This window comes from Pithys albifrons, chromosome 3 (assembly GCF_047495875.1).
Source record: "Pithys albifrons albifrons isolate INPA30051 chromosome 3, PitAlb_v1, whole genome shotgun sequence".
NCBI classification, from domain to species: Eukaryota; Metazoa; Chordata; class Aves; order Passeriformes; family Thamnophilidae; genus Pithys; species Pithys albifrons.
Window position 1 is genome coordinate 39821643 of NC_092460.1, and position 14411 is coordinate 39836053.

The 14411-nt window shown below is 45.0% G+C and overlaps 1 protein-coding gene across 1 annotated transcript; it reads left to right on the forward strand.

The window, feature by feature from the left end:
- Positions 1 to 206: 206 nt before the first annotated feature.
- LOC139669563 (uncharacterized) lies at positions 207 to 11753 on the forward strand. The gene is made up of 6 exons (XM_071550064.1): positions 207 to 425; positions 7139 to 7603; positions 7725 to 7797; positions 9553 to 10167; positions 11223 to 11324; positions 11401 to 11753. The coding sequence occupies exons 1-6, from the start codon at positions 207 to 209 to the stop codon at positions 11751 to 11753; spliced, it is 1827 nt and encodes a 608-aa protein (XP_071406165.1).
- Positions 11754 to 14411: the final 2658 nt, after the last annotated feature.

Below are 14411 nucleotides of genomic sequence, written 5' to 3' on the forward strand. Positions count from 1 at the left end.
CCCATGTGCCTAAAGGTCGAGCTAATGAGGAACATGATAATAACAGACAGGCAGACCGAGCTGCACAGATCGAGGTGTCACAAGTAGACCTAGACTGGCAGCAAAAGGGAGAATTGTTCCTGGCTCAATGGGCCCATGATGCTTCAGGCCACCAAGGCCGGGATGCAACTTATAAATGGGCACGAGACCAAGGGGTGGATTTAACCATGGACATTATCTCTCAGGTTATCCACGATTGTGAAACCTGTGCTGCCATTAAGCAGGCAAAAAGGTTGAAGCCCCTCTGGTATGGTGGACACTGGGATAAGTATAGATACGGAGAAGCCTGGCAAGTGGACTACATCACATTGCCACAGACCCACCAGGGTAAGCGCTATGTGCTTACCATGGTAGAAGCGACCACCGGATGGCTAGAGACTTATTCGGTATCACATGCAACAGACCGGAATACTATCCTGGGCCTTGAGAAACAGGTCTTGTGGAGGCATGGCACTCCAGATCGCATCGAATCAGATAATGGGACTCATTTCAAGAACAATCTGGTGGCCACTTGGGCACGGGAGCATGGTATCGAATGGGTATATCACATTCCATATCATGCACCTGTGGCTGGGAAGGTGAAAGGTGCAATGGACTGTTAAAAACAACTCTAAAAGCACTAGGTGAAGGAACTCTGAGGAACTGGGATAAGCACTTAGCCAAGGCCACCTGGTTGGTTAACACTAGAGGCTCTATCAATCGAGCTGGTTCTGCCCAAACAGAATCCCTCCACACGGTGGATGGAGACAAAGTTCCCGCAATTCACCTGAGAGGCATATTAGGGAAATCTGTTTGGGTTACTTCTCCCTCGGGCCAAAGAAAACCCATTCGTGGGATTGTTTTTGCCCAAGGGCCTGGGAATACCTGGTGGGTGATGAGACAAGATGCTGAGATCCAGTGTGTGCCCCAAGGCAACCTAGCCTTGGGGAAAACCTAATTGTGTGCCTTGAGTTGTGTTTTGCAGTAAACCAGACACCGGATAAGAAAGACCCAAACAAAGCTGATACTGGTATCCCATGACGTCCAACGATAAGGCAGCCCCAACCTGTGAACCAGTCCTGAACTTGGAACTGTGACTTTAACCAAAAGGCGAAGGACCCAAGCTGAACTGATGCTGGTGCTGATCCTTGATGAAAGGACACCTGCCTCGAAAGACTGCATATGGACTATACATATATGCATATAAGCGTGGAAAAAAAAATGATTACTGTGGGATATGGGCCGTTGATGTCATATGATATGAAATAAGGGGTGGACGTTGTAGTAGTTTTGGCTTTAGTCAGCATAGGTCCCCATTTAGGCCTCAGTTTTTAGCAGGCCTCAAAGGTTGTGACACAGATTAGAGGGGACAGGTATCATCTGACTTAAGCAGCCAAAGAGGTATTTCATATCATCTGACATCATCAGGAAGTGTCGGGGAGTATAACAAGCAAGGTGGGAGGAGTCTCTGCTCTCTTCGGTCCATGCTTCTGACCAGGATGGTTCCCGCTCCCTGACTGCTGATAACAGGCCCTCCTGCCAGTCCGCACGTCTGTTTACCCGGGGACGTGAGTACATTCCTGTTAATTCCTCTTTCCCTCTTGCGGGGAGGTTTCCTTTGGGGAGGGGGTTTGGTTGGTTTGGAGTTTCACCTGTTAGCTGGGGCAACCTCGGTGAGCCTGTTGTTGTTTTCTGTCACTATGTGCTATATCATATTCTGTGTTAAGCTCTCCTCTTCTCTGTATAAATATAAAAACCTCACTGTGTCTAAAGCCTCGTTTCTGCTGTTTTCCCTCACTCTCCTGCTCTGGGAGTGGACTTTTTGACTGGGTACCAGGCAGTTGGCATTTTGCCAGCTCAAACTACAACATCTGGTGAGACAGTGGCTGCTGCTGTCAATTTCTGCTGCCAGTGGTCAGCAAAGGGATTTCTGTGTGGAGTTCTCTGCAGGTTTTGTCTCGAAGATGGTCTTGGGACCCAGCTTGTCCACCAGTAAATGCTGGTCAGATCGAGCACAGACAGTAAGAAGAATAAATTCATCTACAGATAAGATAAGAAGAAAGCAGAGATCAGGAAAGGATCCATCAGATATCCACATAAAGAACAGGGAGGTGGGGGCCTCAGCCTGGAGAGAAGGAGGCTTGGGGGAGACCTTCTCACTCTCTACAGCTGCCTGAAATGAGGATGGGGCCAGGTGGAGGTCAGACTCTTCTCCCAAGTAACATGGGACAGGATGAGAGGAAACGGCCTGAAGCTGTGCCAGGAGAGGTTCAGGCTGGACATCAGAAGCAATTTCTCCACTGAAAGGTTTGTCAGGCATTGGAGGGGGGCTGCCCAGGGAGGTGGCAGAGTCCCCATCCCTGAAGGTGTCCAAAGAATGACTGGATGTGGCACTCAGTGCTCTGGGCTGGTTGACACAGTGGTAACACATGTGTAAGAGTAGGGCTGAATTAAATCCATGCAAGAATCAATGGGAATGGGTAAAAGCAAAGTGTTCAGAAGGTTCATTAAAAGTAGTAAAGCAACAAACCCAACTGAACACATTCCCATATCCATGAATTCCCACACTGAGTTGTCCTCATTTCCTACACTAGCTCTCCTCTATACAGTAAGTCGATGACATGGTTGAATGGCTGCAAAGGAAAGCCATGGAATAGGAAAATGCCAAGCTGTCTTTTCCTGTGATAACATGGACAAGGGGCAGTAGCTGACACAGAGGACAAATGGTGAGTATTAGTGATGCAGAGAACTACTGAGGGATAAGGAATAGAGAATATCATTCTTACAAAATGAGTTCGGCAAGAGCCCTCTTTTAATTCCAGTAATATTCAAAGCCATTCTCTTGCTCAGCAGAAAAGGGGATTACTATAAATAGCACACATATGATCTTTCACGGGATCTTTCAAACTATAACGAAAGGACTCTGAAAGAGCACAAGCAGTGAAATGTATTCAGATGGGGTTTTTAAGCTGTTTTGTATCCAGACTGCAGCTAAGTAACCAGAAATCCATGTATACTTAATGCAGTTACATTTAAATAGCAGAATTCCCACTGACTTCAGCAGTGAATGTATTATATTTCCATATAAAATGCACATCTACCAAAGCAAAGGCTGCCACCGTCCTTCTCTTGAGTGAACTGAATCAAGTCCTTGATGTGATGGTCATTTATAACTTCCAAAATATTAAAATTTGGCATGACTTACTTGTTTTATGACAAGGCTTATTTGATGACTGCTTTTTTTTTCCTTCTTTCTTTTTTCTTCTTTGGAAGAGCTGTGCACAGCTCATGGGAGCAAGCTTTTAACAGTTGTTTTCTGTGAATAAAATCTAAACTGCCATTGCCACAAAAATGTGAACAAAGCCAATAGAAGGGTCAATGATTGTCATTTAAAAGGCTATTTTATTTTAAAAAATATTTTTTATTATTACTAGGAAAATTAATGAGTTACTTACCTTGTAGAATTATAGAAATGTGCTAAAAATACTTCACTTTTTTGTTTGATTTTGGTGTAATAGTACTGATTTATTGCAAGGGTGGGCAGGCCCTGGCACAGGTTGCCCAGAGAAGCTGTGGCTGCCCCATCCCTGGAAGTGCCCAAGGCCAGGTTGGATGGGGCTCTGAGCAAGCTGGGCTAGTGGAAGGTGTCCCTGCCCATGGCAGGGGGTTGGAATAAGATGATCTTTAAGGTCCCTTCCAACCCAAACTATTCTGTGATTTTTTTGATGATTTTTTGATTACACACTGAACTCCCTAGGGCTAAGTGCTTTACTTTGTGAGCAAAATAATAATTCATTTTTCTGCTACAGAAGTATAAGCTGTGCTGTTTTTAAAGGTCTGAGACTTTGTGTCACTGTGTAAAACAAAACCAAAAAGTCAGCACTTTTTAAAGAAGGAGAAACACCATTTTGCATCTTTAAGGACTTGAAAGTGTTTGACTACAAAAGTGAGGTGGGAAGGGAGGGAGAAGTGTCAAGTTTGGGACAATAAAAGGAGGATCTATTTTCCAAAGAGCAAGCAGGAACACCTCAGGGTTGACAACTCAGGGCCCATCAGATGCAGAAGCAACAAATTCCTAATAAGTTGGTGTTCATTCTGTCCATCTGTGGCAAAACGTATTAAAAAAGTTATATTTCACAGGTCTGGTTATATTTTACCTAAGACAGACTTTGCATACATTTGTGAACATACGACAGTATGCTAATATTGGCATTATTATATAAACAGCCTATTTTCCTCTAAAAATAACCAGAGGTGATTATGCTGACTCGCTTTGGTGGCTTTAAAATGCAAGGAAAATTTTAAAATAATTTAAATAGAAACACTTATTTTGCCATCTCTCTTCCTTATTTTCTAACATTTTATTTATACTTGCAGTCATATAGAAAACAAAGTGAGAGTGACATCTGGAGAAGGAAAAACTGCCACCAAAAAGACTGTGTATGATTTTTAATAAGGTCTCTATAAAACAGATACAAGGAAAATATTTTACACATGTTACAAATGCTCTGTAGAGTGACTCCAAACAGAAAAACATGGTGCAAATGCCTGAGGAATATATTTGAAGATGCTGTCATTTGAATACTTGGCTGCATCATAACATATAACGAAGAAGGATATGGGAAAAGAAACCAACTGTAGCCCACACACAAATATTTTCATACAGAGTAATAACAACACATGGTATATTTTAAGTAAATATTTTAAACACAAACATATCTAAAGAAAAGAATCCAATGTACGTTATTTCATTTGCATCTTTCAAAACCACTGGAGAATTTCCATCTTCATTTGAAGTCTCAGAAGTTGGCCACTAAAAGCTAAATTTGCTAGACCAGTTGTATGATACCTTTAAGTGTTGTACCATTAAATTACCTCAGTTTGGGTTTTCTGTGGTCACTTTCCAGAGCAGATGAAAACAGTTGCCACAAGATTGTAGTATTTGTCTCTCTCAAGACTGCACTGTAACTACCACAGAGCTCCTGGGAAATATTTGTACATGTGCCTGCACCAATAAAGAAAGGACTGTATTTCCAGAAATCAGGTATTTGCAGTCTCAGAGAACCAGCAGTAAGATCCCAAGGCAAGTAAATCCTTGGAGAACAGGTAGTGGTAAGATGTGCACTTAAAGTCATTTGAGAAACTGCTTAAGAATCCACTATCCCAAAATAGAGAAAGGAAAAAAATGTGAAGAGAATAATCTTGACAAGCCACAAATTTCCCTACAGGTCTGAAATTATGAACAGGAACCACTCAGGAGGGGACAAGTAGGTCAGATTACATAAAATAATGCACTTTATAAAGAAAATAATAAAAAAGAAAGCATAGCCAAGCAACAAAAGGTAATGTAATTGGAACACAGAACAGTCCAAAAGCATTCCATAATATTACTGCTTGGAAGACAGACCAGGAAGAGCTGACACTGTTCAGTGAGATGGGGGAAACACCCACAGGAAAAGAAACAAAATCTGTGTCTTTGCTAGAAAGATCAGCAGGAGCTACACAATGAACACAACATCAGCAACAAAAGGGTAAGGACTTGGGTCAGAGCAGAGAGAGAAGAGGTTAGAAAGGACTTAGGTTGGATTTTTTAATGTTTTCTGCAAGCTTGAGCAAGCTGAGGTGAGTTGGTAGATGTCATGGAGAACTCAGGAAAGATGGACAAGATTGTAAAGAATAGAGGAAATATGAAAGGAACAAGGAAGAACATGAGAACTATTTTTAGTGAGCCTGATTTCAACACAAGAACAATACTTAGCAGTCATACAGTACTTAAAAAAGAAAAAAATAATAGTATAGATTTCCAAAGCAAAAATTATGTCAAATCAAATTTTTTCTTCTAAAGAGTGAAAGGCACTGTTAAAAACAGAGGAGCAGAAGATGGCATACAGTCTATGCTTTAAAAGGCTTTGATATTATCTCATATGATTATTCTCATAAATAGCTGAGGCAAGAATACTATAAAATTAATGCAAAACCTGTCAGAAAATCACAATACTTATTTGCAATTCAATGCTAACCCGTGAAATTATATGACATGTTACCCTAGATGAAGGGATTCAACATATTCATTAAGGATTTGAATGATGGGACACAACATATTCCTGAAAATTGCAGGTGACCTCAGGGTGGGAAGGCTGCAAGCAATGCAGAGGATGGAGCTGGAACTCAGAATATTCCTGTTAAATTGAAACACAGGGCTCCTACGTAAGTCAGTGAAAATTATGTCTCTCAAATTAAAAATACTTACATGGATATTTAAGAAAGTTACTAGTCAGATATGGTCTTGAGAGGCTTTAATATAAATTAACATTATGAATTTTCCAAACTCAAGAACTTAAAATGAAAAAATGCCCTAGCAAAGCTTTCTTTCCCACTCATATGTTATGACAAGGCTTCTTAATTATTTAGATTATTTTTATTTTTGCATGAAGAGCTGCTGGCTTCTTCAGTGAACTTGAAGGATGCATGAGAAAACTCCTCAAGATCTTTTTTCACCTCCATCACCTAGATGAGGTCTTACAAGCTACCATGCCACACTGTTCAAATTCTGCCAAGCTGAGACAATAATTCATTTATTTTTTAATTTTTATATGACAGTCTTCAATACCTATAGGCTAGAATAATTTAGATAATGGGAATATTAATCCTTCCACCAATTTCCAACACAGTGAAGCTAGTTAATCTAGGCTTCCCTCTTTCCCTGCAAGAACAGACCTTTCTAGATTGTGATTTATTTGAGCTGCTCTATATTAGGATGTTGCATAAATGTCTGCTGAACAACCAACAGCATCTAATGCAACAAGCTCATTAACATCTGTATCACAGACTGTGAAGTGCAGGGAAAATAATATGGTTTTATTGAAAAATACTCTGTTACCAGAGAGAAAAACACCATGTATTATAGGAGACCACCAGGGATCCCTAAACACACAAAGGCAAGGACAACACATATGTGGAAGATGGTGGAATGCTCCATAACCACCTGTGTAACTCGTATGGATACCTCAGGATAATAAACGTGTCCCAGCTCCAGCCAGAGGTGCATGTGGAAGGAGGACTGTCCCCCACGCACCTGGCGCCGGGATAAGGGATGGTGCCTTTTTAATACTCCATTCAGATCTATCCCCGAATTCCGGTGCAAAACCACGAAGTTCCCGGAGGGCACCACGCGGGGCAGCCACGGAAAAGATCCCGCCGCGTTTCCAGGGCGTGTCGGTGCCGAAGGGCGATCCCGAGCAGCGCCGGGATGTACCGGGACGAGCCGCCGGCACTGCGGACAAGCAGCACCAGCAGCGGGGCCGGGGCCGCGGACCCCCGGAGCGCAGAGATGCGATGGGATAGGGATGGGGATGGGCCGAGGGCGGAGCCGCTCCCGCCGGGACGCGCCGTGTGCAGGGCCGGGGGCAGCACGAGGTGGGCTCTGGAGGCCACGGAGCTGGTTGGTGCTTCCTGGGGACAGTGGAGCTGCAAAAAGGCGCTTTTTATCGCGCGGGTCTCTCCATTAAGTTTGCGAGTCGCCCAACTCCAGCTCTTTCCCGACGGCTCCACTCCCTCTGCCCGGGGGGTTCAGCCGCACGTGCTGGTTTGCCCCTTTGTCCCAGGGCACCGCCCAAATGTGCTGGGACCAAAATATCTGCCCCCTCCCTCCTGCTCCCCCCTGCCTGGAAAAGGTTTCAGACTCCATTTCTCCTCTCCTTTTCCAGATGGAGCCAACGATGGAGTCCCTATTGTCTATTTTCGAGAGCTCTGCGAGCAGTGGTTCTGCAGAATATCCAGGTGAGATGGAAACTTTGGCTTCTAGAATGCTGGAGGGAAATGCGGGACTCACCACGTGGTGCCGGGAACATCGCAGACCTTCCCAGCTGGCTGCTCTGCCCCGGGATGGGATGGGATGCCAGGCTGAGGCAAGGCTGCCAGTGGTATTCCGTGTTTCTTTCTGCTGTGGGTTTTCCAGCACCCCTTTTAAGACAAGTCCCAGTTCCTTTGGAGTGAAGGGCAGCCAGCACACTGCTCTTTTCCAGGCTTTTCCATGGCTGAGGAGGCTCTGAGGGAGTTGCACGGCCCCATCTGGAGGGCACAGACTCCCTAGCACTGGTAGGGATAGGCATGGAAGGTTGGTTGGTTCCCCTTCCACTGCTGGAGACCTGGGGGCTCTGCAGGGCTCTCAGGGAATAATCAGCCTCGTGTCTGTAGCTTGAGGAAAGACTGCCCTGCCAGGGAACCTTTTTCATTGCTCTAGGAGAAAGCTGCCCCTTGGGTGTAATTCCTGGATGGCAGAGAGAGGACTCCCTTCCTGGGGTGGTTGGTTGGTTGGTTTTGTTGCTGATATTTAGATCTTGGTAGTTGTGGTTAAGTAAATAGGGAGCATGTGGCCTCTTCAGGGACATGTTAGTTGAGGATTTTATTCCTTGGTGTCATAGGACTGAAACTGCACTGCAGAGTTTCATCTCTAGTGTAGAAAGCCTGGATTGGTTTTTGTTTGGTAGCAGAATAACAAACTTTCTGTTTTAATGGTTGGAGTAATATTTTAAATGGCAAATCGTCGATGGGAATTGCTGAGTTCTGTGCCTCATTAGTGAACACCTGAAGGCACTTGTAAAAATCAAGTGTGGCTAAGAGTGCATCAGGTAATCCCTGTAATTCTGTTACTGGTGAACCGATGTAAATACCAGATCTAATCAGCAGAGTCAAGACAACCAGACCTCACTGTGGGGGGTGTGGGCATTCAGTCATTATGAAATAAAGAGGTTGGAGCCTTTAGAAAAGAAAGGGCTGTGTTTGAATCTTTCTGGTGTTTCTTTGGAATGTATTTTATTCAGCTTGTCATTGTAAGGAAAGTAGGTATTGTTCTAGATGTAAAGATTGACAGAGGTGGTAAGAGTCAAGTGGGAGTTAATTTTTTTGTCAGTATGAAGGCCTTTACTTCTGATGCATAAAGACACAGTATTCTTACTGTTAAGTCAACTTACTCAAAACTGTTGTTGTGCTAATTAGGGCAAAACCCTGATGTGCCAACCTGTAAAAACCTGATTTATTTTTTGCAGTAAATGTGTGAAAACAACTTAAACCTCCCTGTTTGTTTGCTAGTGAAGGTTCAGTGGACTGCTTGGTGCTGAAGGATCCCCACCCAAATGCCCACCTTTATAACAGAGTGTTCTTTCTAATTTAACAGTCTGGTTATCTTTTGAGCAAAGTCTGGGGGAACAAAAAACTGTAAGTAGGTATTTGTGATGTGTGAGATGTTTCAGCATTCCTTCCTTCATTTTGCTATTCCCTGAGGGGCAGAACTCCAAGGAAATGGGGAGGGGAAGGAAGAGAAGAGGTAGGTTTCTTACTTCTCTCTTCCTCCCTTTGCCACTTCCCCCCTGCTTTTTGCCTCTTGTCTCAACCTTCAGACTTTCCCTTCCTCTTTGGGAAAGGGCAATCCTAGTGTAAAATGAAGCTGGGCCTAAGAAATTCAGTTCTTTTACAAGGAGCAGCTTGTCTGCCTTAGGGAGACAGGAGTGTTGAATTCTTCTCTTTCTCCCTCAGGGGGCTGTGAGGAAGAGAAAGGCATCCCTGCAGATCTGCAGCTGGAGGAGCCGCCTCAGGTACCCGGGGCCCCCAGCCCAGAGAAGGGGGCAGCCTGTAATGACCCCCCTCCCCAGAAAAGATACACCAGGAAACTCGTCCTCAGCGCTGATGGCCAGAAACTGTGCCCAGAAGAGAAACCTTCCTTCAAGTGCCAGGAATGTGGGAAGGGCTTCAAGGGACACAGTAGGCTCCTGAACCACCTGCAAATCCACAACAGAGACAAAAGGTTTGTGTGTGCAGAATGCGGGAAGAGCTTTACCAGGAAGGCCAACCTGGTGGTTCACCAGAGAGTGCACACAGGGGAGAGGCCTTACAAGTGCAAGGCATGTGAGAAAACCTTCAGCTGTGCCTCCAGCCTCCTTGCTCACCACAAAACCCATCTGAAAGAGAAGCCCTTCTCCTGCACCTTGTGCAGAAGAAGCTTCAGTGGCAACACGGCTCTCCTGCAGCATCAGAGAGTCCATGCAGATGAGAAGCCCTGCAGGCGTCCCGAGGGTGGGAACAGCTCCTGTGTGAGCCCAAACTCCACCAAGCAGCAGCATTTGAGAGCGAGACCCAATGACCACACAGCAGGTAACTGAGCTGATCTCTGTTGCATTTTATTTCCAGTTGTACAGGATCCCAGTGGATATATCAGATATTCTGGCCTCTGTTTATTCCTGAACACCTTTCCCCTTTGCTGTGGCTATGAATGTTGGGCTTTGGTTGGTTTTGGTTTGTTACTTTCCCCCTCCTTATGCAATTCTCTCTGTCCGTTGAAGAAGTGCCTTGAAAAAGCCAAAGTTGAAATTTAGGGGTTGCCTGGGACCTTGGACTCCTCACAGTTCTCAGAAGTAGGTGTTTTATGTGTGAGCTTTTCGTTTTCTTGTTGATTGTTTTTTCTTTTTTTGTGTGTGTTTTTGTGACTGTTTTTGTTTTTTTTTAGTGTTTGTTTTGGTTTTTCTTACTATTATTTTGGTTGTTTTGTTTTTCTTTTGGAAAAAGATGTTGAGGAGAAAAGGCTTTCATCTTAACAATGGAAAAAAGCGATGTTATAATATATAGTAAAGAAGTTTATAAGGAAATGGCAAAACTGAATTCCTAAGGTAGGGCTTGAGGCCTCTTCCTCCATAGATACAGAGAGAGAGGTGGCCCAGTAACTTCTGCTAATGAGCCATAAAGGTGGAACCTTATACTCTTAATGCTTTTAGCTTTTATTCTCTTGATGACTTTTCCTAGTTTTTTTTGGATGTGTCTGTAACACATAAGAAAAAAAGTCTCACTTTTGCCCTGGCAGTTGGACAATAATTAGTACCAGATCAGTCTAATGCTGTTTCTGCTCCTGAAGCAAGTGTGCAAACACAAACACATTCTTGCCAAGTCTCACCTGTCCTGTCCCTGAACGCATCCTGTGCTCCTAGGAGAGAAGCAATAGGAAGGGATCTTTGTTGTGATCTAGTCCCAAGTCTGCAATGTTTCAGGGGACTGTATCAGCCTGCTCTTTGGTCTGGTTTGGCTTAGTTTGGACTAAGATGTGCCTTGGATGAAGCTTTAAGTTCCAGAGGTGGGTAAGGGGGGGTTGTTACTGAGCTGCCCTCTTTAAAATGCTCACCTGACAACTCTTGACTCTTCCACTGTCTCCCTTTTAGATGCAAACCAACCTGAATTCATATCTCTACATCCTGAGGAAGAGCAAAGGTGTGGTGCAGAGAAATGTGAGAGAGATCACTTGAATGTGGTTTCTGAAGAGTGTAAGTATAAAAAGGCTTCTAAATCACCATGCAGTGTGTTTTTACATAGCATTAACATTCTTTTCTCTTTGTACAGTAAAGAAAATGAAGGAAATCATGGATATGCTTCTTCTAAATCAGCACAGTCAGCTGCAGGTCCTGCAGGAAATTCAGAAGCAGTTGAATGTCCTGGTCCCAGGCAATGCCCTTGTGAATTCCAGTGTTTATGGCTTAGGAGTTCTGCTGGGACAGCAGGCGGCTGCGGACACGGCTGTTTCCTGCCCCCTTCTCAGTCCCAGCCGTGTCCTCTGTGAAAATGGCAGTGCTTTATCCCTTTCATCTGACCCTGGAATTCTGCCTACCTCTCAGCTCCCAAATTCTCAGGATCCTGCAGCTTCAAGAGCCTGCTCAGTGCTGTGCCGTGAACGTGTCCAGTGGAAACACGTGTGACTGTTCTGAACAGTTTTGTCACTGGAATGTGGGATCCCTGTGTTGTGTGTTGGAATTGTTGTAGCTGTGCAGGTGCTGAATGTACACTCTGACTTGAGTCAGAAGCAGCAGTTGATCAAATCCCTGCCCTTTCATTCACTGTAGCCTGCAGAGACTTTGGACACTGATGACTTTTGCCAAGGTAGCTCCTGGGAATGTTACTAGTGGGGTGCAGTGAAGTGCAGCATCATTTCATAAGATGATGCATAAAACTGGAGCATGTTACATGTCTTTAGCCTGTACTTGGGCAGTTGTACCTCTCCTAAAAGAGCTGAAAGTAATGAGAGGTCTTCATATTAGGTGACCTTGAATTAGTTAATTCCTAGCTCAGCATTCACTGCTAAATCTAGGAAAAAAACTTTCTTAAAAGAATAAACAGACAACTCCTCGGTCCTCTCAAAAAAACAAAACCAAAGAAACCTCACCAAAATACCACCTTTCAGGTCTGCCTTTCCTACCAAGAGTTCAGGAGGAAAAGCCACATTGGTTCATGAGGCGCTTGTTCTTTTGTTCAGAGGTGAACTCGGTTGAGTGGATTTAGATATTCTGCCATATCCTGTTTGGAAATGTTTGCATGTTCTTGACTGTTATGTGTTGGTGCATTAGGGGGTAGGACTGGGGTAAATATTTACTAGCTGAGGAGGAACCCTGAGAGGCTCAGGTGCACCCTCTTGGGAAGTCTCCAGGGGAAAGAAGGATACTTTCTTGTCCATTTCTGCAGGACTTTATCATGGGGCCTGTTGGGGTTGGAAAGTGCAGTTGTAAGACATGTTAGTTTGTTCTACCTTGTTGTTTTCATCAGTGAATCAGACTTGTGGCAGTGTCAGACCCTTTGAGCTTCAAAAATGCAAAAAAGCTCTATGACTTACCTTTGAAAAGCTGCTGGGATAGAGAAACTTTGGGCTTTGCACCTGTGCCAAACAGTCTCTCTTGAAGTGATGCTGTGTTGGTTTTGTGCTTTGTTCTTTGGATTTTTATTTTACCTTGTTAAAAGGATGCACTGTTAGGAATTAATAAAACACATTGTAGACTTTAAGAATGGGAAACACTATTTCTTGTACTTGAGAGATGAGGTAGGGTTTTTTTCCTGTTGGGAGGGAGTTGGAGTACCGTGTTTCAGGTTGCAGCTTTTATGTTGGGATTCCCTAATGTGGTATTTGGGTGTCAACTGAACTCAAGGACCAAGTCCCAAAATACCTCTGGTGACCAGCGGAATTGCTGCTGTAGAGGAGCACAAGAAACCATCAGACCTCCTATTTTTGGATTACTTCTCACTCGTATGTAAGTGAGAGTTGACACCATGCTCTTTCTCCTTTCCTCCCAAGCTCTTCAGTGGTTTTGAGAAGCGCTGCTGATGCTAAAAATATTCTTATTTCAAGGTGGGGTGGGGTCTGGGGCCTCCTTTTTCATCTTGAAAGGGATCTAGAATGCTTGCCTCTTTTTGTTCCTTGCAGTGCTTTGGCAGTGCTGTAGAAGGGTGTGTGGGGCGGTGTCTGACAGCCTGCCAGGGACACCAGAGAGCTTTCAATGCCCAGCAATATGTAAGTGGACGCTGCACCTGCTCTGCTGGTGAACCTCAAGGCTGTGGTTTACCCAGAGAATCTGAGGAAGGAGCAGAGCCACAGAGTCACTTCTCCTGCCCCTCTCTGCTGTGAGCTTGCAGCATTACACTCGCTGCATGTGCAAGTCCATAAAACACCAATCCAGGCAAGTTCTGGAGGAAGTGCCTGGTGGATGAGGGTAAGGCTGTGGATGTGATCTATCTGGACCTCAGCAAAGCCTTTGACACTGTCTCCCACAGCATACTGCTGGAAAAACTGGCAGCCCATGGCTTGGACAGGGGCACTCTGCTGGGTTAAGAGCTGGATGGATGGCCAGGCCCAGAGGGTGCTGGTGAACAGGGCTGTGTCCAGCTGGTGACTGGTCACCAGTGGTGTCCCCCAGGGATCAGTGTTGGGCCCAGTTTTGTTCAACATCTTTATCAATTATTTAGATGAGGGGATTGAGTCCATCATTAGTAAATTTGCAGATGACACCAAGTTGGGAGGGAGTGTTGACCTGCTGGAAGGCAGAAGGGCTCTGCAGAGGGACCTGGATAGGCTGGAGAGATGGGCTGATTCCAATGGGATGACGTTTAACAAGGCCAAGGGCCGGGTCCTGTGCTTTGGCTACAACCACCCCATGCAGCACTACAGGCTGGGCACAGAGTGGCTGGAGAGCAGCCAGGCAGAAAGGGAGCTGGGAGTTTAGAATGACCAGAGGCTGAATATGAGCCAGCAATGTGCCCAGGTGGCCAAGAAGGCCAGTGGGGTTTTGGCCTGTATAAAGAATAGTGTGGCCAACAGGCCCAGGGCAGTGATCCTTCCCCTGTACTCAGCGCTGGTGAGGCCACACCTCGAGTACTGTGTCCAGTTCTGGGCCCCTCAGTTCAGGAAAGATATTGAGGTGCTGGAGCAGGTCCAGAGAAGAGCAACAAGGCTGGAGAAGGGACTGGAGCACAAGCCCTACGAGGAGAGGCTGACATGGGGACAGAGCATGGACCAGACTCTGCTCGGGGCTGCCCAGCATTGGGACAAGAGGAACAGACAGGAACTGGTGCCCAGGAAGTTCGACCTGGAC